This window comes from Chiloscyllium plagiosum, chromosome 12 (genome assembly GCF_004010195.1).
Source record: "Chiloscyllium plagiosum isolate BGI_BamShark_2017 chromosome 12, ASM401019v2, whole genome shotgun sequence".
Taxonomy (NCBI): Eukaryota; Metazoa; Chordata; class Chondrichthyes; order Orectolobiformes; family Hemiscylliidae; genus Chiloscyllium; species Chiloscyllium plagiosum.
Genome location: NC_057721.1, coordinates 70,419,108 through 70,443,973, shown reverse-complemented (window position 1 = coordinate 70,443,973; position 24,866 = coordinate 70,419,108). Strand labels below are relative to the sequence as shown.

At 41.4% G+C, this 24,866-nt stretch overlaps 1 protein-coding gene across 1 annotated transcript in view; it reads left to right on the top strand.

The window, feature by feature from the left end:
- Positions 1 to 22,411, top strand: part of ripk4 (receptor-interacting serine-threonine kinase 4) — a 54,725-nt gene extending 32,314 nt beyond the window's left edge. The window contains exons 2-8 of the mRNA XM_043701376.1: positions 5,577 to 5,868; positions 7,505 to 7,650; positions 9,279 to 9,328; positions 14,206 to 14,364; positions 14,905 to 15,014; positions 16,596 to 16,848; positions 18,783 to 22,411. Coding sequence (XP_043557311.1) covers positions 5,577 to 5,868; positions 7,505 to 7,650; positions 9,279 to 9,328; positions 14,206 to 14,364; positions 14,905 to 15,014; positions 16,596 to 16,848; positions 18,783 to 19,990 — 2,218 coding nt within the window. The 3' untranslated portion in view covers positions 19,991 to 22,411. The remainder of the gene's footprint in view (positions 1 to 5,576; positions 5,869 to 7,504; positions 7,651 to 9,278; positions 9,329 to 14,205; positions 14,365 to 14,904; positions 15,015 to 16,595; positions 16,849 to 18,782) is intronic.
- Positions 22,412 to 24,866: the final 2,455 nt, after the last annotated feature.

Sequence of the window (24,866 nt, the reverse complement as noted above, 5' to 3'; positions counted from 1 at the left end):
AACATGAGCATTAAACCTTCTGAAAAGCAGGAAGAAAAATAAATTGGCCTTTGAATAAATGGAGTGGGGATATTGTGTGAACACAATGACTTTCTTTGAGTGAACATTCACTCTTTGGCACCTGATCAAATGTTAATATCTACAACTTGTAGTGAGAGTCCTGGGCATCTGAACCAGGCACCTAGGCACTTTACAGTTGATGTCAATCGAAAACTTTCAGGAGGCATGACTTGGAGATGCTGGTGTTGGACTGGGGTGGGCAAAGTTAAAAATCACACATCAGGTTATAGTCCAACAGGTTTATTTGGAACCACCTGATGAAAGAGCAGTGCTCCGAAAGCTATTTCCAAATAAACCAAGTGTTGCGATTTTTTGGGGGGGAGAAAGTGAGGACTGCAGATGCTGGAGATCAGAGCTGAAAAATGTGTTGCTGCTTTTCAGCAACACATTTTTCAGTTGTGATTTTTTTTTTAACTTTTCAGGAGGCAGGAAACCCGTGTTAATTATCACTCTGCAGGCCAGAGTTTCTATGGCCAATGGCAGATTCAAGTGAGTTTTTTTGTTAAATAAACACAGAAACCAGAACGATTCCAGTTAAATTTGAATTGAATTCCCTCCCAATGGCATTGTGGCTCAGCCTGTATTTGGTGGACTGCAGCAATTCAAGAAGGCAGCTCACCACCACCACCTTCTCAAGGGCAATTAGGGACAGGCAATAAATGCTGGCCCATCCAGCAATGCCCTCATCCCACAAAGGAAAAAAAAGCTCCGTCTACCTCCATTTCACACAAGTAAAAGTCTTACGCCATTGATATAAAAACAGAAGGTGCTCAAAATACTCAGCTGATCAGACAGCATCTGTATTTGATATCATATATCAGCGATCTTTCATGAGAACATTAACAGTTGATGCAGAACTATAAATGATTACCAATAAAATATATCTATACTTTTAGATTACTTAGTGTGGAAGCAGGCCCTTCGGCCCAACAAGTCCACACCGATCCGTCAAAGTGCAACCCACCCAGACCCATTCCCCTACATTTACCCCTTCACCTAACACTACGGGCAATTTAGTGTGGCCAATTCACCTAACCTGCACATTTTTGTATTGTGGGAGGAAACCGGAGCACCTGGAGGAAACCCACGCAGATACGGGGAGAATGTGCAAACTCCACACACAGTTGCCTGAGGCGGGAATTGAACCAGGGTCTCTGGCGCTGAGGCAGCAGAGCTAACCACTGTGCTGCCCAAAACTCATGCAATGTTCCTTGATACGCAAAGGAGATCTATTTTCTGTGGTGGGCAGTGGGTATGGGATTGGTAGGATACCAAACAAGGGATGAAGGTTTCCTCCATTTAAAATGTGGAAGTAATTCTCTTTGCATTTTGAGGGTTTCTTGCAACGATATTGTAATGTTCCCTGATATAGCTTTGGAACACTAGATCCTATTGTCCCTAAGTGACATCTTCATTACCCACACTGGTTTATTTTGTATTGCTTTCTGAATGTGATCATTATTTTGGCTAATCTATGTTGTGTGTTATGCAGTGTTGACTCAGAACCTAAGCCCAGTAGGAACTAGGTAAAATGACCAGCACGAGAGAGGAAAATAGAATCTTCTATCCAGTTTATATTGAATTAGAATCCTGCAATTGTTTTTTTTTTGTAAATGTGAATCTCCTCTAGTTGAGGTCTCCTTTTCCTTGAAGGATACACTTGCTTTGATAACTTTATGAACTTTCTCTGAACTGATTCCTGGCATGAAGAGAATTAATTTGTGACTGAGGGTTGAGCAGGCTAGACCTAAAACTCATTAGGGGTTTCAAATGAGGAGATATGATCTTCTTGAAGTATGCAGGACTCTGATGGAGGTTGACCGGGTGGATGCTAAGTGGATGTTGCCCCTTGAGGGGGCGGGGGTGCAGTGAATCTAAAACTATTGGATACAGTTTCAGAATAAAGCATCTCTCACTTGAAGGAAATCAGGAGAAATTCATCTTTTTGAAAGCCAATGAATCTTTTAGGATTTCCTAAACCAGGCAACAATGAAGGCTGTTTTATTGAGCGAATCCAAGGAAACGTTAGACAGATTTTTTTTTTTAACCTACAAGGGAGTCGAGAGCTATGTTAGGCTGGCAGAAAGTGGAATTGAGGTCTCGATTAGATAAGCCATGTTCATATTGAAAAGTGAAAAAGGCTCAAGGAGCCAAATAGCTGACTGCCAATCCCTTAGTCCTTTTGCTCTTATGCTGGACTATGGCATATTTCCAATATCACGCATCCTGTGTCAACATCATGAACTCAGGTCAAGGTCATGTTAAATAGAAAGTAAAGTCCCTTCCTTTTAAGTCAGGATAATGTACTTTATCCCAATCTTCAGAAGATGTCTGATGTTTCTCTGGTAGCCTTTTTGAGTAGGGACTGTATTTTAATGCCAGATGAGGGTCTGTTTGTACTGAGGTGGCTATTGTTTTTTAATAGATTTCAGACTATACAGGCATGTGCAATTAAGTAGCATCATGATATATAATGTCAGAATATAAATATACTCTCATCTTCTCAGTCAATGTCTTGTCCATCTTCTCAGACAATGGAGTCAGCGTAGTGTTTAATCAGTCTGTTATGTGTATGCAATGCATAGCAACATCAATAAGCACAAACCCCAGAGTATGTTAGTGTTGCTAATAAGCTTCAAAACAAAAGCCCAATCTTTGGTTTGAGCCAATATATTGAGAATCACAGACTGTGTATCATCTCATACTAGTAATGATATTTGATCAAAAAACTACATTAGTGACCTACGGTGATTTGAAAACTGGCGAATCTCATTCTACACAGGACCCAAATTGTCAGAGTATCTTGTATTCCATTATTCTAAGCAGGCTTCATACCCAGATTCTGCAAGTCAAAAGATAACGATGGGTTAAATGACTTCAAGATGTGATTGGGTATAGATGACGCACTTGCTCTGGAATGTCATGGTGGTGGGAATTGTTCCTAGTGGAATGCAGCCATAAACATTAACTGGTGACCATAAAAGTTTGTCTGAGCATGTCAGAGACTTCCTCAAGTTCCTTCAAAAGAGAGATTTGACAAATCTCTGAACTTCAGAGCTTTTGGAGATGTTGGAAGTAGACCATAGGGATCCTTGTTTATTTTGGAAGAGCAGACTTTGTGAGCTCTTTCAAAGAATGAGTCATAAATATGGATGTGATTGATGGTATATATTTGTGTCTAAAACAAAGTGCTTGCATCCTCTTATCTGCACTAAATAGCATGGCCACTGTTAAACATTTACGCACAATACGGAAAACTACACTGCTAATGTAACATGGGAATGGGTACAACAATATTTCCATTATTTCCTAAATGAATGGGTCTGCCAACTCTACAGAACAGGTTGAGTAAAAATTGCTGAAGGCATACAGACGTTTTACTGACACACCTGATGATGATGTGATGAGTTTACATTGGACTCCTTTTCACTGGAATGTTAAGCTCCAGTTGCTATGAGTGTTTTGTTTCATGTGGCAATCTTGTCTTGGAGATCTAACTTCTATCCGTCTGGCTCCAGTCAGTCTCTGGATTATGTCAACAGGAGACACTGTTCTTGCTCAATACTTTATCTCCAAAATGTCATTTGGACGGTATATTTTGATGGACTTTTTATAAACTTAAGTGTGATTCAGTTCTTGTACAATGTATTGGGGCAACGTTACAAGTGTAAACTGTTCCATGATACTATAGCTGTTTTCCATGTTGGATCCCGATAGATTAAATCAATGAAATCTCAGTAGCACAATTGCAGGGTCTAATACTGACTTTAAATTCATAAAGTCATAGAGTCAAATGGCACAGAAACGGAGCTTTTGCTCTGAACAGTCCACGTCGACCATGCTTCCAAACTAAACTAGTCCCACCTGCCTGTGCTTGACCCACTTCTCTCCAAACCTTTTTCTATTCATGAACTTATCCAAATATCTTTTAAATTCTGTAACTGTTCCTGCATCCACTTTCTCTAACAGTTCATTTCACACATGAACCACTCTGTACAAAAAAAAGTTGTCTCTCATGTCCTTTTTTTAAATCTTCCTCCTCTCACCTTAAAAATGTGTCCTCACCGTTTTGAACTCTCTCACCTGAGGGAGCAACACCTGTCATTCACCTTATCTATGCCACTCATGATTTTTATAAACATCAAGTAGAGGTGATGAGATAGTGATCAGAACCTTGGTGGCTATTTGTCATTTCTTCCTGAATCGGAGATCAAGGATCCAATTGTGACATCACAGTCAGTGCTTCCGCCCAGGTCAAAGTTAGCATTCTTCTAGATGTGTGTCATAACAACATGTCTGAACGAGTTGATTCAGAAATATCTATGAAACACTTTTTTTTTTGTTCTGAATATTTCAGCAATAAACTCAGTGGTACCATATCCAGTAAAACATTTGGTTACATTTATGTTGCAGAGCTACTTTCACATTAGTTCAATACATGGTGCAGGCTACCTTCTCTCGTTTAGCATGGGGCTTATAGGCTAACGTTACAAATGGCCAAGGCAAACTTATTTAATCAATTCCAACCCCTATTGCCTCCCTGCTGGCCCTGGCCTGAGCTTGGATGGGAGAAGATTTTAATTGTGCGGAGCTCTGTAGTATAGGAAACACAAAATGCTGGAGATCACAACAGATCAGGTAGCATCCATGGAGAGAAACCCAGGCTAACATTTCGAGTGCAGAAGACTATTCAGAGCTAATGTGAGATAGAGAATCATCTAGACTTGAAACATTAGCTTGTGCTATCTCTCCATGGATGCTGCCTGACCTGTGATCTCCAGCATTTTTTGTTTGTTTTCAGTACAGATTCCAGCATCTGCAGTACTTTGCTCCTCTGTTGTATAGCTACAGGAGTAGGCTATTTTTGCATTTGAGCTCTCCACTATTCAATTACATTGTGTATAATTTGTTACATTTTTCTACATCCCTTAAACAGAGAAAAGTCTCCCATTTGTAATTTTCAGTGTCATCTAGTGTGTATAGTTTTTGGGGGAAAGAATTCCCAAAATCTATTCCCTCCTGATGTGAAAGGTGCTTCCTGACATCCACCCTCTTTCTGAACGCTTGGTGCGAATTTTCAAGTTGGAAACACTTGCTCTGGACTTCCTGACCAGAAGGAATACTTTTCTCAATCCTATCAAGTCCTTTAATCAGCTGAAATCATTAAGTTAGATCAACCCTTAATCTTATGAGGAAATGCAAGATTTAGTTCCAAACTAGTTTTAAATTAATCCTTTAAGCCCCAAAATTGTTCTGTTGAATCTATGCTTCACCATTTCTCAAGCCAAATGAGTTTGGTACTTGAGCTTTTTTTTTGAATTAGCTGGAAGTTAACCAAAACCAGGTAAGTTGGGAGAAGTACAAATCAAAGTGAACCAGCTTGTATTGATTCCTGTCTGGCATTGAAGTCCTGACTTTTACCTCTTTGTTTAAAAGAGGTTTTCAATCACACCTCTTCCAAGTGGTACTCCAGTGTCAGATCAGAATAGTATTTGTTCCTTCCTTGTGTTTTGCAGAGAGAATGCAGAGCTGCTAGATGAAGCTAAGAAGATGGAAATGGCAAAGTTCCGCTACATACTCCCAGTGTATGGGATCTGCAAGGATCCAGTGGGGTTAGTTATGGAATACATGGAGACTGGATCTTTGGAAAAACTGTTGGCCTCAGAAGTGTTACCATGGGAACTGCGTTTCCGTATTATCCATGAGACGGCGGTGGGCATGAATTTTCTACATTGTATGTCGCCACCCTTATTACATCTTGATCTGAAACCTGCAAACATACTTCTGGATGCACACCATCATGTCAAGGTAATTGATGGCGATCTAACAGAAGCTTTTGTTTTTCCTCCCTCATGATGTTAAGCAATCCAATTTTCCTTTCTCTCAGTACGTAACCCAATCCCATTCTTGCTGTTTCCAGCTGTGTAACCGAATCATTTGGGGAACCTAACCTCATATATCATTCTGCAGATGGTCATCTGTCTGGTTAAGCAGTCTTGATTGACTGCTTGAGATTCACTCCTTTTGTTCCGGTCTCTGCTCAGCACTTTTCCTAGTGGTAATGCTGAGACTGAGAAAACCCTTCCTGGGAAATTGTTGGCTACTCTTATTGAGCATGAGATGTCCCACTGTGTCTGTGTTGACTCTTTTGATCCCATTTGTTCTGATCTTATTTCATTTAAACTGGCAATATTTTTCCCTTTTTCAAGTAATTTCCAATTTTGGAAGGTATTAAAAATGGATTCCAGATCATCACAACTCTCAATATTTCAAAAGAAATGTACTTATTTCCTCACTAGATTAAGAGGGATAAGGGTCAAATGCAGGCAAGTGGGATTAGTTTGGTTTAGGATACCTGGTTGGCTGGTTGGCATGGATGAGTTGGACTGGAGGGTCTGTTTCCATGCTGTATGATTCTATCTCAAATCTGTCTCCGTGCTTACTGACTGTCCCTGATTCCTCTTCGTTTACTCTCTGTTACAATCCCACACAAATCTGAACATCTCTATTTAATCTCCACTTTGCTCTTCTCTAAGGAGAATAACTGTACCATCGCCAATTTTGACCATACCTTACAATTCCACGGCTTGCTTTGTTGAAACACTGCCCGTTGTCACATCAGAAAATGTTCAATGTGTCTTGCATTTAAAATGTATGGTGACAAAAGGGAAAAAAGTCTAGCATACGAGACATTGCTCTCATTTAAGACTGTTATATGACTCCATTTTAATATTGACTTTAGAAAAAGGTAATCTGGGCTGTCTTTTTGCTGAAATATCAACTAATTTCATTCATCATTTATGAACATGAGTGGTTCTTCTGTTGCTGCTGAAACTCTCCATAATATTGCCTGAATCTATCCCTGCCTCAGCTCATCTGCTGTTGAAACTATTAGGCTTACCTTCAAACCTGTAGATCCTGACTATTCTAATGCACACCTGGCTGGCCTCTTACATTCTATGCTGTGTAGAATTGAGGTTGTCCAAACATCTGCCCTGTCCTGATGCCAAATTCCATTTAACACTTGCCCCACAGACCAACACTGAAGAGCTGGACTTGAAGTGTTAACTCTGCTTTCTCTCCACAGATGCTGTCAAACCTGTGGAGTTTCTGTAGCCGTTTCTGTTTCAGATTTCTGCATCCACAGTTCTTTTATAATACATTGACCTACATTGACTTCCAATGAGGCAAGGCAACATTCCTGATTTTAGCTGCTGCGTGTTTAGCTCCCTAGGGCCTAAACTCTGAAAATCCCCTCTTTAACCCTTTTTATCTTGTTACTTCACTGCTTTCAAGGTGCTCCCTGAAAATGACTGCTTTTGGTCATCTGCTCTAATGCCATCTTTTCACTTGGTGTCCTATTTTGTTTCCTAATGCATCTGTGAAACACCTAATTTAAATACAGTGTAAAAATGTATTGTTGTTTTGTAAACTCTCGGCATAGATTTCAGACTTTGGATTAGCAAGGTGGAATGGATTGTCTAATACACAAGACATCAGTTTGGATGGTTTCTGTGGTACGATTGCATACCTTCCTCCGGAGCGTCTACGCCAGAAGAAGAATTCTGACATTAAGCATGATGTATACAGGTTAGACCCTTTCCTTCTCCTTATCCTTATCCTCCTCCTCCTCCCCTGAACGAAGGCCTCGAGAATAAGAAAGTTAGCGTGTGGGGAGCAAATGATGGCACTCTCCATTTGAGCCATCATTATGTTTTGTAGTTGCATTGTGTGGGTTTTATTCAATGCTATACAGTTATGATGATGTTGACATAGTTCCAGAGGAAAGTGAGGACTGCAGATGCTGGAGATCAGCTGAAAAATGTGTTGCTGGAAAAGCACAGCAGGTCAGGGAGCATCCAAGGAGCAGGAGAATCGACGTTTCAGGCATAAGCCCTTCAGGAATGAGGAGGGTGTGCCAAGCAGGCTAAGATAAAAGATAGGGAGGAGGGACTTGGGGGAGGGGCGTTGGGAATGCGATAGCTGGAAGGAGGTTCAGGTGAGGCTGATAGGCCGGAGAGGGGGTGGGGGCGGAGAGATCGGGAAGAAGATTGCAGGTCAAGAAGGTGGTGCTGAGTCTAAGGGTTGGGACTGAGATAAGGTGGGGGGAGGCGAAATGAGGAAGCTGGAGAAATCTGCATTCATCTCTTGTGGTTGGAGGGTTCCTAGGCAGAAGATGAGGCACTCTTCCTCCAGGTGTCGTGTTGCCATGGTCTGGCGATGGAGGAGGCCAAGGACCTGCATGTCCTTGGCGGAGTGGGAGGGGCGGTTGGGTTGGTTGGTGCGGGTGTCCCAGATGTGTTCTCTGAACTCCGGACTACATTCAGACCACCACCAAACCATCATCTCCCAGACCATCCATAACCTCATCGCCTCAGGAGATCTCCTATCCACTGCCTCAAACCTCAGTCCCACAACCCCACTCCTGCCCAAAATCCACAAACCTGACTGCCCCGGCCGACCCATTGTCTCAGGCCGTCATCTTGCGGAACATTTCAGAGAATACCTCTGGGACACCCGCACCAACCAACCCAACCGCCCCGTGGCTGAACACTTTAACTCCCCCCTCCCACTCCGCCAAGGACATGCAGGTCCTTGGCCGCCTCCATCGCCAGACCATGGCAACACGACGCCTGGAGGAAGCTTGCCTCATCTTCTGCCTAGGAACCCTCCAACCACAAGTGATGAATGCAGATTTCTCCAGCTTCCTCATTTTTCCCGCGCCCCCCCCCCCCCCCCCCAAGTCCCTCCTCCCTAATTTTTATCTTTGCCTGCTTGGCACATCTTCCTCATTCCTGAAGAAGTATTTATGCCCGAAACATGTAGTTCCAGAGGACTCTGCCATTAGAGAGAGATGGCCAGAGGTGATTTTGATGGGAGGGGTCCCAAAGTCCCAGCTGAAGCTGAGAAGGCAGGATCATCATGGTAACCTCAGCTGTTGCAGGAATTGAACCCACACCATTGACATCATTTTGCATTGCAAACCAGCCAAATACATCTCCCAACACAAAAGAGGAATTTAAAATACTGTAGCAGTGATCTGCTTGGGAGTACTTAATTATCTGATATCCAATGTTGATGTAGACAACAGAACATGTCAATACACCCAGCTTTGATTACCAGAGGCTACTGAACATTACTTGTTAATCTCAGATTTGCCTTTTTAGTTCTTTTTGATTTTTACAAAGACTCACCAATTGCTTATTTTCCTATTGCAGCTTTTCCATCGTCATCTGGGGAATTCTAACACAGAAGAAGCCTTTTGCAGGTATGCACTGAGAAATACATCAGTGGGAAAAGGGAAACCAAAGTTGAGAACTTTTACTGAGAGCCAAAGTGGCTTGGTGCTTTAGAAGACAAGTCTCCGTTTAATAAGTGATTATTATTCGATCCGTCCTGTGAAAACCAGTTTACCATCTTTGTGCAAATAGGAAAAGGCTCTTTCCAGATTCTGTGCGGTGGCTGACGACAGACTTCCTCTTTTGTTATTGTAATCTTGAATTGAGGCATTGTTCTCGTTCTTGTGTTTTTCCTCCTCCATAACAGCCCTTTTCTCCATTTTGTATTCCACTTGTGTGACAATGTTTCCACTCTGAAGGAATATAACAAATGTAAGATATGTTCACTGTGCATTCCTAGTTCTCCTGAGAAGAGAATGGTGGCCTGTGTTGTGTGTAAATTACTACAAGCTATCTTTAATTTGGCTGCATATTAAGAAATCTCACCAGGCAGTCAAATGCTGCAACAATTACTTAAATCTTTTTTGCATCTGGCAGCCAAAATGAGATGTCAAGTAAGCAATTTAAGCCTCACAACTCAACTTAATTATTTTCCAATTAATGGTGGAATTTAGCCATGATTCCAACCAACAGCATCTATCTCTAGACATGGCCTTGTTCAGTGTGGGTTCTCCAGAGTGCTGCTGCTGAAGAATCCTGAAGTCAAATTCTTATAGGATTTTCTGTCTTGGTAAGCTCGTGGTGTGTCATTGTTTTATGACACTTCTGAAGTCACCAAGTTTGTGGCTTGCTTTCTTAACAAAAATAGCTTCTCTGCTCCTTGTTACATTGTGTTTTTGAAGCACAGCCTGTCCTATCATTAACTCCTTCACCTCGATATTCGTTATGCGGGCAATCTTAATTACTCATTTGCCACAAGGCAGCAAGTTGTCAAGCTGTTGTTAAAACAGTTTGTTTACATCGCTTCGACTGCTTTTTTTCCACTCAGCACCGCTAAATACTTTCAATTCCTTGTCCCTTATCTCAGGAAACCGATTATTCCATAAAAAGTTATTGCTGATAATTTCAATCCATGAAGAGTTTATTAAAGTTCTGAATTTTATATGGTCAAACCTGTTTCTTGATCGCAAATTTTTTTTGATGTGGTTGATTCATAATGGCCTTTTAGTATCTCATAGAGGGCAGGAGTGACAGATTTCCAGACCATTGAGTTTCAGTGACATTCTGCGATTTTTTTATGGTTTGTTTTTTTTGTTTTTTAGTATTCTCCTGCAAAGGGTAAAATGTCTTGAATTCCAGAAATGTCTACAGTCTGAATTGTAGTCCAACATTTTTAAAAAACCGACTTTCCACATTATTACATATTTTCTGTTAGTGTGCCAAAAAGCATTACAGAGCTAAACAATTCCCCTGAATCACAAGAGCTTGATCTTCTGAGAATAAAGACATAGCAAGTTCAAAGTGGGGTTAGGACTGTTGACCATATTGATCAGAATCAATCCGATTAGTTTAAATTTAAACAAAGCCTGGCAGTGAACTGTCAATCAACATTAATGTTGCATTTTTCCTCCTATGTAATATTAATGTTTCTCTTCCCCTTGAATGGGCAACCTTGCAAATCATCATCATCATCATCATCATCATCATCATTTGTGCAAAACAAAAAGCTTCAATTTAAAATGTTATTAGCAATTAAAAATTTACAATACATAAATTCAGCCTGGTCAATAAAGCTAACTGTATTTTGTTTTGTAGCTTTGAAAGAAAGACCTATCTCTCTCCAATCCAAACAACAGCTCTCCCCTTATGCTGTTGATAAAACTGTCCTTAAAATTTGACGTCAGTCGATATTCTTAGCCTCTAAGTCAAAGACACTCCTTTTCGTATCCCCTCTGTTCCTCCTTTTTCAAAACAAAACCTCACAGGAACTCATTTTTGTTCTATGTATTTTCTCCTCAATAATTCTTGATCCAGTCTCCCCGAGCCTCTGTTGCCAAAGGCTATCCAAACTTTGGATAATATTTTCATATATGAAAGACCATAATAATGTTCACCACACTTGAGGAGTCCTGGAAAAAAATCATTCTCCAAAGGTCATCTCCCACTCCCTGGTATGATCTCACTCTTTAACACAATTCCCCACTGGCTTACTCGCTCATACTTGTTCGCTCTCACTATTACTCTTACACTAACTCTCTCTCACTGCTGGACAGCCCCCTGTTCATCTAACCTTACTTCACATTTTTTGTAATCATGTTATCCTACACTCTCTCAAACGGCTATATATGCATGCTCACTACACATAGTATCCTAAGTGTTGCCCCTTTTCTCTACAGGAATTGGGAACCACTGTACTTGAATTCATATTTTCCCTCAGGAATTGGCACTCTGCAACTTATTCACATCTTCCAAAAGTTTCATACAGTTAAAATAGCATTGATTACTACTGACAGAATGACCTTGCCTCACTAGTATTTTTATACTATTTTCCATGCTGTCCTGTATTTGGACTATGATCTTTCATCTATACTTCATGGGAAAAATTCAATATGCAGTTCGTCTTGAAACAGATAAACTACTTTTCATTTGCAATGAATAACGATTAGTTCATTGATGATCAATGGTTATGTTGAAAGACGTGATGTGTAATTTGTCTGACTCCATTCTCTCCCTCAGGGGAAAAAAAAACTTGCTTGAAATTTAACTTTAAATTCTATTTTTAATGTTGAGTAGAGGATATTAGTTAGCATTGAGGAAGGGAACTTTTTTTAAAAAAAAAAAATTGGCATTTACAAGTTATGTGTTCCTTTAACTCTTCCCCAACATCATGCCCAGCTATGATCTCAGGCACTGTCACAGTATATTAGTTTACATGCTGGACATCTCCAATAATTAGATTGTTGTGAATTCACTTGTAATAGCATTGTGCAGTATGCCATAACTAATTTCATGCAGGGTCCTTTACAGGCAGAGGAGACTTTCCTCTCATATATCTTAACCAGATTTGAATATATGAACAAAAACTGAAAGAGCTGCTGTAAATTAGAAACAAGAACAGAAATTGCTGGAAAAGCTAAGCAGGTCTAGCAGCATCTGTGGAGAGAAATCCGTCAACATTTCGGGTCTAGTTACCCTTCCTCAGAACTGAACCTCCCTTCGGAGGAAGGGTCACCAGACCTGAAACGTGAACTCCGATTTCTCTCCTCAGGTGCTGCCAGACCTGCTGAGCTTTTCCAGTAATTTCTGTTGAATATATGAACAACATGTGAATTCCTATTGCAAATCATTGTCAAATTTCTGGCTGCAACAAATCATTGCATTTCTGTTAACTTCAGGATCAATGACAGTGTTGACATGCGTTATCAAGCTTTCTGATTTTGATTACATCTGTTCAACTGATAAAAACCTTGCTTTTATGGATGAAAGTAATTAATTCAAACCCAATCTGGAGGATTAGTGTACATACACCACTAGGATAGCAGCTTAGATTATCATTGAAAGCTTCGGGTCTTTGGAGGAATCACTGTATGGTTGCAATACAGTGAAAGGTCATTCAGCCAGTCATGTCGGTACTAGACTCCATTACAGCACTCTACCTAGTGCCATTACCCTGCCTTCTCTCTGTAGTCCTACACATTTTTCCTTATTTAATAACCTCCTAACTCCTCCTTGAAAGTCCAATGAACCTACCTCCACCATGCTCTCAGCAGTCCATTCCAGATCTGAACTATTTGCTGCTTGGAAAGGTTTTCTCTTATGTTGGCATTGTGTTTTTGACCCGTGGTCTCTTGTTCTCAATCCACAACCGTTGGGAACTATTTTCCCTCTTGATACTGTCGAGACCCCATTTGAGTTTGAATTTTATAGTTGCTGGTGGTATCGTACTAAATATCACGTGATCAGTAATCCTCAGCCCCAGGCGAATGGGTTTGAATCCCACCATCGCAGCTTGTGGGAATTCAACTGAGAAATCTAGAATTTGAAAGTCGGTTTCATGGTCACTGTTAATGAACCCAGCATCAATGGTAATCTATCACAAATGTCCTTCAGGGATAGAAACCTGCCATCCTTGCCTGGTCTCGTCAACATGTGACTCCCAGAACTACCGCAATATAGTTGGCTCTCAACAATTCTTTGAAATGGCTAAGTAAGTCACTCAATTCATGAGCAACTAGGGATGGATGACAAATATTGGCTTTACTTGTGATGCTACCCCATTTAAGAAAATATTGCAAAAAATGTACCTCAGTCACATTCTCTCAAATGTCCCTTCAAGATTTTGTAATTTATTGTCTAATTGAGCTCCATGACCAAAGTTCCTCATCTCTGCGATTGTTTTTGTGAATAGTGTCCTCCACCCTTCTAATGCTTTTATGGTTTAGATTAGATTACTTAGTGTGGAAACAGGCCTTCGGCCCAACAAGTCCACACCGACCCGCCAAAGTGCAACCCACCCAGACCCATTCCCCTACATTTTCCCTTTCACCACAGACAATTTAGCATGTAAATTTAGCACTTAACCTGTAAATTTTTTTGAAGTGTGGGAGGAAACTGGAGCACCCGGAGGAAACTCATGCAGACGCGGGGAGAATGTGCAAACTCCACACGGTCAGTCGCCTGAGGCGGGAATTGAGCCCGGGTCTCTGGCGCTGTGAGGCAGCAGTGCTAACCACCGTGCCGCCCCCTAGCTGGAAGTCTTTCCAGTGCTGTGGCCAAGCTTCTTCCTTGCTGTTGTTACTCAAGTGGCTACAATTGTAAAAATGGATGCAGAATGGCTCCCATTTCTCCACATAAGTCTCTATACTCCAACGTAAAGCACTTTTTGAGTAGGTTGTTTTATTACATCCCAATGAAAAGATTATGTTTTATTAAAGATGATTCAAATCTATTTGTTTTCGAATTTTAGCTGAAACAAATATCCTACACATTATGGTCAAAGTAGTGAGCGGCCTTCGTCCTGATCTATCGGCGATTCCTAAATCAAGACCACCAGCTTGCAAGGGCCTGTTAAAGCTAATGCAGCGATGTTGGAAGGAGGCTCCCAGCGACCGCCCAACATTTCAAGGTGAACACCATTTTTGAATTGGACTGACAGGGTATCATTATTATTACTGTTAGCTGCAAGCCGTACACTAACCAGGAATAATCTCTATCCCATTGTGGCCACAACCTATGTTGAACAAGCCTTGGATAATCTCTTCTTACTGAACCTGTGTTTTGTTTCTTTTCCAATGCCAACCATTCATCTAGCCTCTGTGACCTCGGCTCACTGCCAGTCAGGGCAGTTGTACTGCACTGAAGTCAAAGCATAATCTGCAATTGTGTATTGAGAGAGAGAGAAATTTCAATCCAACCAGCTAGGTCTTAGCTCTGAATCAAAGGGTACTGCCCTTCACACTGAGCATTGCCCAATCTATCCCAAGGAACCACTGTTTTGATTTCTCGCTCTCTTACTCTCGCGCTCGCTCTCGCACTCGCGCGCTCTCTCTCTCGCGCGCTCTCTCAAACCAATTAGTCTAATTAGTGCATACTTGAAAATAACTATTACAGTTTGAAAGCATAATATGCAAAAAAGACTAATTATATCCTTTATTTGTTTTGAAAGAGATCACCACAGAAACTGAAGAACTTAGCACCAAGCCACAGGAGATAGTACAAGAAAAACCACGCGAACCGCCTATAGATTCTGGCCAATCTCATGAGGCATGCAAAAAGGTAAAACAGAAGTTTTTGCTTTAAAGAGGAGAATTGAATCAAGTTAGTACAGCTCTGAGAAATGCTAGCCAAGATTTGGTTGTCAAAATGTGATCCCAAAAGTGGTAGACCTCTTTACCACAGCATCATCACCTACTTTCAGTGTCACGAGACAAAACCAGATCTGAGAACATGGATTCCAATCCAACTGGAAGTAATCGGTTTATTGAATCTGAACCATTTGATTGATGTGAAAACCCTTCTGGTTCATGAATGGCCTTGAGGGAAGGAGATTTACAAAGCTTTATCAGTCTTCCCTGTGATTGTGGTTGAACAATGTGATTGACCCTTAACACTCAATTCACAGTCAGCTGTGTTGAAGAACAAATATTTGCACATACCATGAAAGAATAAGGAAAGCAAACCTAACCTTGATTGGGAAATGCTACTTCCTGCTTAGTCAAAAGTAATAAAACAATTTATACTTAAAATTTCCTGAGGTCATCACTGACATTGCTAAAAACATTTAGAAATATCAAAAATAGTGACAGGAGTAGGCCATTCAACCCTCCTTGACCCTGCTCCACCATTCAATATAATCATAAATTTCAGAAGGTAATTATAAGGTCTGTCTTATTCCTGGTGTTCTGCCTCCTTGTCTTCAAAATATTGCCTCTTGAAGATTAATGATGCCCCAGTAGCCCCCTAATTTTTTTGCTTGGGTAGTTATTCTTCATGTGAAAGGCGAGACAACCAAAGTGGTGATGTGTGCCATCGCTATTCCCTGTCTCCCTGTCTCCCTGTCTCCCTGTCTCCCTGTCTCCCTGTCTCCCTGTCTCCCTGTCTCCCTCTCACACTGTAATGTAGTTACCAAAGTAATAAGTTTTTTGTGTATGATACTTAACTAATACTGGCAATCCACAGAATGTCAGTCAGAATTATAAAGACAAGTTGAGTTTCAACAAAACATTTTACCCTGTCTCCCTGTCTCCCTGTTTTTTGTGTATGATACTTAACTAATACTGGCAATCCACAGAATGTCAGTCAGAATTATAAAGACAAGTTGAGTTTCAACAAAACATTTTACTCAGAGGAAACCCCTTGATTTGAGAGTTCAGCAAGAATGATTCCTCATGGCCAAGTAAATAAGAGATGGAGAGTGATGTTCTTGACTTTTTGGTTTAATACCAAACATAATATTAATCTATGTATTGAATTGAGGAAATACAGGAACACAATGGTAGAGAATCTGATCTATCTTCAGTTAGAAGATAATTTGTCATGCAGGACAGGTTATTGTGCAACAGAATTTTTTTTATTAGGAGTGTTACTTCATTGCACAATCAGGAAGGTGGATGCCTAGAATCCTAAGCATTCACTAGATTTGGTAACCAATCTCTGATTGACCCCTGGCTGAGTTTAGTCAAATGTTGCATCTTAGAATAAAAACTGCACAACTAAATGTGAATATGGAGTCTGAGGCCTCATTTTTTAGATTCTCTGGAAAGCAAAATCAATCTCTGTGCCTGTCCTGTCAAGCTCTTTCAAAATCCTATAGCTTGCAATGTACAGCATGACATGTTCTTTTTTTTTAAATGTTAGAATCCACCGGTAGCAGTTGAGCAGCCAGTTCAGAATCGGCAATACAAACGGGCCTCTGACAGTGATGAATGCAGCCTTTCCCAGCTCCTGTCCCAGCTGGACTCAGGCTTTGAATCAGCTGGGAATGAATGTCCAGCAAATGGTGAAATAGCTGACAGCAAGAAGAGACTGTCGGGTATCTCATCCATTGACTCTGCATTCTCATCTCAAGGATCCATATCATTGTCTTTCGGAAAAGAAGCTGGAGGAATTGGTAAGTTGATTAAACATTTCAACATGGTGGTGCTTACTTAGCTTTGCTATTAATCTTCAGTTGCATTGGGTTCCATTAATACACTATCACCTAGAGGAGATATAATGTAAAGGTGCCAATCTTCTTTTGCCATATGAGTCTGAGCTCTGAGTATTGGCAGGGAGCTTGACTGTTGGAGTTATCACTGTCTTCTTGCCTTAACCAAGCATGCTTTGTCCATGGAAGGGGTCATGATTCAGGACACTTTTTCTAAAAATAGTTTGTATTCATTCATGTTGGGGGGTGTTGCTGACTGGGCCAACATTTAATTATCCCTGGCAAAGATGGTGGTCAGCTGCTGCCTTAAACTGCTGTAGATAGACCTACATTAGGGAGAGAGTTCTGGAATTTTGACCCAGCAACACTGGTGCAGTAATATATCTCTGTCAGGATGGTGAGTGACTTGGAAGTGAACTTCGTGGTGGTGAATCTGCTCCCTATGTCCTAACTAGTACTAACTAGTACTAACTAGTTGGTGGTTTGGAAGGTTCTGCCTGAGGAGCCTTGGTGAATTTCTGCAATTCGTCTTGTCAATAGTACACACTGCTGTGACTGAACATCAGCGATGGATGGAATTAATGTTGCAAATGTGGTGTAGTCAAATGGACTGCTTTGTCCTGAATAGTGTCAAGCTTCATGAGTGTTATTGGAGCTACACTCATCCGGACAAGTGGTTTCTGGTCAATGGTAATCCCAGGATTTCGATAGTGGAGGATTCAGTGCTGATAATGCCAGTACAAGCAGGAAAAATTTTCTTTTCCCTCCTTCCCAGGGATGGCAATTTCGTTTTCCTGATTAGTAACATGGAAACATTTGGAAATTGGGTCTCACTGTGTACTTGCAGCGATGGTCATAAATATATAGTCTCAGAAACAGTTTCAGCTGTCTTTAATACCATTCACAATGCTGGATTTATACGAAATGACCAACTCTGCATGGCTTTTAGAGCAGTTTGCCACTGAACTTTGCAAGTTAAAACATATTATCTGTTCAAATAACTGTCACAGTTTATTCATCAGAGCTGACTATCCATAGCAATATTCTCTTATTATTGAACACTTACACTTTCACCCAATGGATTGCTTTCTGAAGTATAACTATTGAAAATATGGAACATCAAGTTACTGTGGTTTTCTGAACACTGATTTATTATTAACCTGCAGTTAAAGCTGTAGCAATCTATTTCTGTCACATTACTCTGTAGTTAAAATCAAAGTTCACTAGGTCCAAATTTTGGGAAGAATTTTACAATCTGGGAATTGGTTTCTGGTTTGCAAGGGAGGCCTGTAAATAGTGTTCTTTCCTACTACCTACCACTTACCAATTCTATTGGCTACCTTCCACTTACCCTCAATCTTAAGTGGCCACTTCCTGTGTTGGTCACAATCTTTCTGCCACAGTGGGAATTGAGCGGAATGTTCATTGGGGGAACAGGTGGGGTGGGGAGGAGGAGTGTTGTCCAACAAAAGCAGCCTACTCTAGCCTTGATTGGGGATGAGCATATTTCTCCCCATGACCATTGCATCCACCTGGGAATGGATGCAGTCCCCGCAGTAGTAGCTACTAGTAGTTGCTGACCGATCAGATGCCTGACAGTTCTTAGAATTGGGTCACCCTCTCCAGATTGGTTGGTTGGATATGGGCTTTCTGCCCTAATTGGGAGCAGCAATTCTGATTGGGAGTGAATTACATATTGGTGTTTTGGACTCGTTAAATTTCTGCCCAAAATCGCAATGCAGTTGCCTTCTGTTGGGTTGTTCCATTTCTTACTCTCCATGTTTAGTCAATGGATGGGCAATGGATCCTCTTTTGCTTTATTGTTTTTTGTTATTGTTATGTTATCTGTGCCCTTGAGGTACAGGAACTAATTGGCTTCTGTTTACTTTCCCTCCTAGAACAATCTGTGTCAGATGTTCCAAAGAAGAAGCTCTATGAAGCCATTGTGTCTGGGGACATTGGAAAGTTGATGAAGCTCCTGCAGCCTCAAGATGTGGACCTGATCTTGGATGATGGCATGAGCCTCCTGCACTGCGCCGTTCAACTGGGCAATGAGGAAGCTGTCCGGTTGTTGCTTTTGTACAATGCCAACCCGAATATACCTAACAAGCGGGGGTCGACACCACTTCATCTGGCTGCAGAGAAGAACTTGAAGGTCATAGCTGAGCTGCTTCTGGGAAAGAAGGCAAATGTAAATGCCAAGGATGAAGATCAATGGACTCCGCTCCACTTTGCAGCACAGAGTGGCGAAGAAACCCTCTTGCGGTTGCTACTGGACAGGAATGCTTCAACAAATGAGGTGGACTTTGAAGGTCGAACGGCATTGCACGTTGCTTGCCAGCACAGCCATGAAAATGTAGTACGTGTTCTCTTGAGCCGCGGGGCTAATGCCCAAGCCAAAGGGAAGGACAACTGGATGCCTTTGCATTTTGCTGCATGGCAAGGCCATCACACCATCACAAAGCTTCTCATCAAGCAGGCTGGGGCAAGTGGGGATGTGCTGACAGCTGATGGAAGGACCCCACTGCACCTTGCAGCCCAGAGAGGGCAGTACCGAGCAGCTCGTATCCTCCTGGAGTTCAAGAGCACCGTGAATTGGAAAACCTTGAGCCGCCACACGCCCCTTCACCTGGCGGCAGAAGGTGGGCATACCAGCACTTCCAGGCTTCTTATCAAGCATGGTGTGGACATCAACGCAGTGACTGAGGATGGCTGGACTGCCCTCCACCTGGCATCCAACCGCGGCCATCTACAGACTGTGAAAATGTTGGTGGAAGAACAGGCCAATGTTGAGACCACTGGTTTCCTCCAGAGAACGGCGCTCCACCTTGCTGCAGAGAAAGGGAATAGTGAAGTAGTCAGGGAGCTTCTCAACAGCACAGAAAATATCACTAACGTTGTGGATGACGAAGGGTTAACACCTCTGCATTTGGCAGCAAAGTGTGGACATCTGAAATGTATTGACGTCCTCCTTGCTCATGGCGCTGATGTTAATTTACACAACTCAAAATTTCAGACACCTTTAAGCCTGGCTGAAGAATCTGGCAATGGCTTGGCCATTGATGCTCTTCGGTACCTGACAGACTCTGAAATAGAAATCTTGTGAGGTGGTGACCGACCACAAGGAAAAGCCTCCAGAGCCTGCTGAGTTACTGCACAAGATTAACTAAACTGGAGGATTGTATGAACTGAAAACTGTGTATCTGGTATTTTTCTTTAAATCCTCCAATTTAATGTAAGGGTCCATTTTGATGTGCGTGGATAAAAGATTATCTGATGGATTCTCATCAAATGTCTTGAAATTGTTGAAGGAAGTGATTCGTACTTGGATTTCAGAACTTCACAATAAAGAATGCGCCCCTGCATTTAAGCACCTGTATTCTCCTCTCTCATGATAACTGCTTCGAGGACAATATTGCATGGTGAAATAGTTTTAAAAAGCAGATTTCCAGAACTCTGCATGTGCAATTGCTTGACTATCACACTGGGTTTCATGTTTGTGCCATAACAGATGTTGCCTTCATGCCAGTCAACAAACTTGTCAGATTCATTTTACATTTGTTTTTGGAAAAGATTATTGCTGACATGATGGGCTGAAAGGTCTCCTCTTGAGCTATATTGTGCCATGACCCTATAAATGAGGAGGTTGCCTACTCGCCCTTTTGAAACAAAATGCAAAACAACATTTGGGTAGCAGCCTTCACAGTTGCAAAGGGTCATTTAAAGGGTTACCTCAACCATCAACCTCCATTACACCATTTATACTGGTTTTGTTGTTTCTTTGATGTCGCATTGTTGTGGTTGACGCGAATGTGCAGGAACTTGTTTGACTGCGTCTGAATGCAATTTGATTCTGTTTCCTTGTAGAGTAAGGGAAATTATTTGTGTGGTATCATAAAGGTGAGTGCTTTATATTCCTTGGGCCAATTGTCATGTAATAAGAAAGCTTGTTGTACCTATCCATCTTCAGTGATTTAGACTTGCATTATTGCCACGGGGTCATGAATTCAAATGTCATTTGCCAGTACTGTATTATTAACCTTGGTGTTTGCGCACAATTCAATCCCAGTCTTTCCTTTTTCCATTTCATTTAACATTTTTGCATGCAAAGTAATGCAATTTTATATTTCATAACAGTAGAAAGGAAATGATATCCATGTGGATCTTGGCAAAAATATTACAAGAAGAATTTTTTTTTGTCTCAGCATTAGTATAAAGTTTGGTCCCAAAAAATATTTTTTTCTAAAACAAAAAATAAACTGTTCACTTTTTAAAAACTTATTAATAAATTTTTTATTTTATCTGGGTGAGCAATGGGATTGGTAGAATTGTTCCCACCACTCCTCCAATTCAAAGGAAGGGAGCAAATAGCCAAGAATGTTGTGGCAGCTTCTTTCTTCAGTGGCCCTAATTAGCAAATGTGGATGTACAGGTTTGGTTTTGGCTATGATGCACTTGACAGACACATGTTTCTCTGCCCCTTACTTTATATTTATTGACTAGCTAGTTGGGCAAGTTACTGGAATGTTCCCATTTCTGTGGAACTGTACCAGGGAACCGGACGAAGTCATATTGTATGGAAGAAGGAAATGCCCTATTTAAAATGATTGTTGTTACCACAAGAATGACAGGTCACACTTGCATCACTTCAAATCTCCCCAATGCAGCACATGGTGTGTGGAAAACGTTTTCCAATGTCTATCCAAAATATATTAAATCATGTAGTAATACTTGCGTTTTTTAACATGCTTTCATCTGAATTGGAAATTTGTAAACACCTGCCAATGTGGAAACTTCCCTCAAATCAGCGGTTTATGTGTGGGCTGTTTACACCAACATGACTGTGTTGCCTTTAATGGAGCAAACTATCTTCATCCTTGTATTGCTGCCAACCTGCAGGTGGGCATAGACCCATCTTACTAGCAGAATAAGTCCATATGAATCAGTGTAATTCTGGTCTCTGGAGCTGATATTAGGAAGTTGGCCTGTTCCAAAACCTTTATTGGAAAGCCATCTCTGCCATTTTAAGGTGAAGTTCAATCTGAACATGGCATTGGCGATTAATTAGATGTATTGTGCATTAGCATGAGTAAATGAAAAGGGACTCTCCTTTTGGTTAAGGCTGACTGTCTCCTTTTTAGCTGCCACTTATTTAGAGAGCTCTTGCTGCATGTAGCTATTGAACACTGTAAACGAAGCAGAGGTACTGAAGGTTTCCCATTGCTCCTTTACTTGTGTTGGAGGTTAGCTAGCTAGGAAGGGTATATTATTGAGGTGTAAATAGTAATTCAACACATCAGTATGTGGGCCATCGTGTATAGCATTTTAACTTGTCTCAGGTGGTAGTGCTGATTTTTTTTTTCATTTAAGTTTTCAAACTAAATTGCTATGCGATTATTGGAAATATGTACGCTTTAGTACATCTTTTTTAAGAGGCAATGTTTGCTTTGTCCTTTCATAGATTACTGATCTTGTAACTAACACTGTAATTAGAATAATAATAAAAAGATGACACTTGTTGTCTATATCCAAGTGTTGAGAGTTTTCTTTCTTTACTGTTTGGTATTATGTATCATTGAAGGCCCTGAGGCTACAATGGATGAAATCAAGTGGTAAGCTACTAGTTTCATGAGATGTCACAAACAGTTTTTTTTTGCTTTCTCCATTGCTGCCAGACCCGCTAAGTATTTCTAGTATTTTCTGGTTTTGTCTTGGATTTCTGACATCTGCGGCATTTTCCTTTTTGTAGATCTGGGATAAGGTATCATTTCTTTTGGGTTTGTGTGGCAATACTACTAGGTTCAGTTCAGCCAGGCAAAATAGAATGTGAACACATGAAAATTAAAAGTTCCCACTTCTGATCATGAGTGGACCTCCATTCAGAACAAAACAAATCTCTGTTCAAATGGCCTCTTGACATTCATTGTCTTGTCCATTGCTTGAAGAATGATCACTGAGGATGGTGATTTTGGATGGTTTTGAGGAAGTGTTTTCTTTGAGGAAATGTTTCTTTGGCTGTGTTTAAGGAAGATACCATCAAATCTACCTAATCTGGAAGTGATATCATCTATGGGATCCCACCATCCCTGTACACACTGACTTCAGAAACTCAAGCGAGTTGTTTTGATGTCACAATTCTTTCCTGATCATAAAATCAAACAAAGGGGTGAAGACCCTCTTCTGTACTGCCAACCATGGGCCCACAGGCTTAAATGTTCTGATATCAGTCTTCAGCCAATTCGATTCACTCCATGTGGTATCAAGAAACTGTTTAGAGGCACTTGGGAGTGCAAAGGCTATGGGCCCTGACAACATTCTGGTAATAGCACTGAAGGCTTGTCCTCCAGAAATTGCTGTCGAGGTCTTCCAGTACAGTACAACACTAGCATCTACCCAATTGGTATCACCAACTGGTTTATATCACACCTGGCACATAGGAAGGTGGTTGTGGTTGTTGGAGGTCAGTCTCTCAGCTGCAGGGCATCTCTGCAGAAGTTCCTCAGAGTAGTGTCCTAAGCCAAATCATCTTTCTCTGCTTCATCAATGACCTTTCCTCCATCATAAGGTCAGAAGTGGAGATGTTCGCTGATGGTTGCGCAATGTTCAGCACCGTTTGCAGTTCCTTTAGGAACTGTTTTTTTTCTTCTCCTTTTTGTTTTCTACCCCCACACTACTGCCCAACTGCAGTAGTGCTTATTTTTTTTTCCCCAGCACTGTGTGTGTGTGTGCCCACATCCTTTCTCGGTCTCCACCACCATGAAGAAAGGGAACTCCCGTGTGGCCTGTGCCAAGCCCTTGATATCGAAGGGGCAATGCTGCGTGGCAATTCCTTTTATATACTGGAACAATCCATGTTCAAATGCAACAAGGTCTGGAAAACATCCAGGCTGAATCAATGAGGTGAGATTAGGTACTAATGCAATGTGTATTGATGCAAATAGCCTTCTAATTCCTCATTTATTTAGATTCTTGTCCCACTGTTGACATTTTAGAATTATAGAAGCCCTGTAGTGCAGAAAGAGGCCATTTGGCCCTTCGAGTCTGCACTGACCTTCTGAAGAGCTTCCCACACAGACCCAGTTCCCAACCCCCAGTCATGTTCCCATAATCTCACATTTACCATGGCCAATCAACCTAGCTTACCTGACACCCTGTCAAATACAGTCAAAGCCTTAATACAAGTTGTAGATAGTCTTAAATGGCACCAGGCCAGGATTTGAGCATTTTATTTACTCATTCATACATTAGGGACACAGCATGTATTGCAAATTGCCCAGAAAGCAGTTAAGAATCAACAATATTGCTGTGGTCTGGACTCCAATGTGGACCAGACTGGGTAAGGATGGCAGATTTCTTTCCCTAAAGGACATTCGTGAACTTGATGGGTTTTTACAACATCATTAATGGTTGACATTAGGAAGGAACATTTTCTTCTGGACTTTCTTGATGTTAATTTCAAATCTAACCACTTATCATGATAGGATTTGAACCTACATCCCCAAAACATTAACGGGACAGTTTTGGGTTACTAGTCTGGTGATGTTATAACTACACCACCCCTCACTCGTCAAACCTTCATTCAGTACAAATTAGTACCAGTGCAGGTCTCCCTCAGAGTACTGGTGCACTACACAAAACAAATTGAGACTGAATCACTCTTGAGTTGAGTATAATTGTCAGGAGTAGATTTGACAAGAAGGTAACAGCAATTTGCTCTGGGATCACGCTCTCACTCCCGCTCCCTTTTCTCCCGCTCCCTTTTCTCCCGCTCCCTTTTCTCCCGCTCCCTTTTCTCCCGCTCCCTTTTCTCCCGCTCCCTTTTCTCCCGCTCCCTTTTCTCCCGCTCCCTTTTCTCCCGCTCCCTTTTCTCCCGCTCCCTTTTCTCCCGCTCCCTTTTCTCCCGCTCCCTTTTCTCCCGCTCCCTTTTCTCCCGCTCCCTTTTCTCCCGCTCCCTTTTCTCCATCAGGAGCAGGAACCCTGGC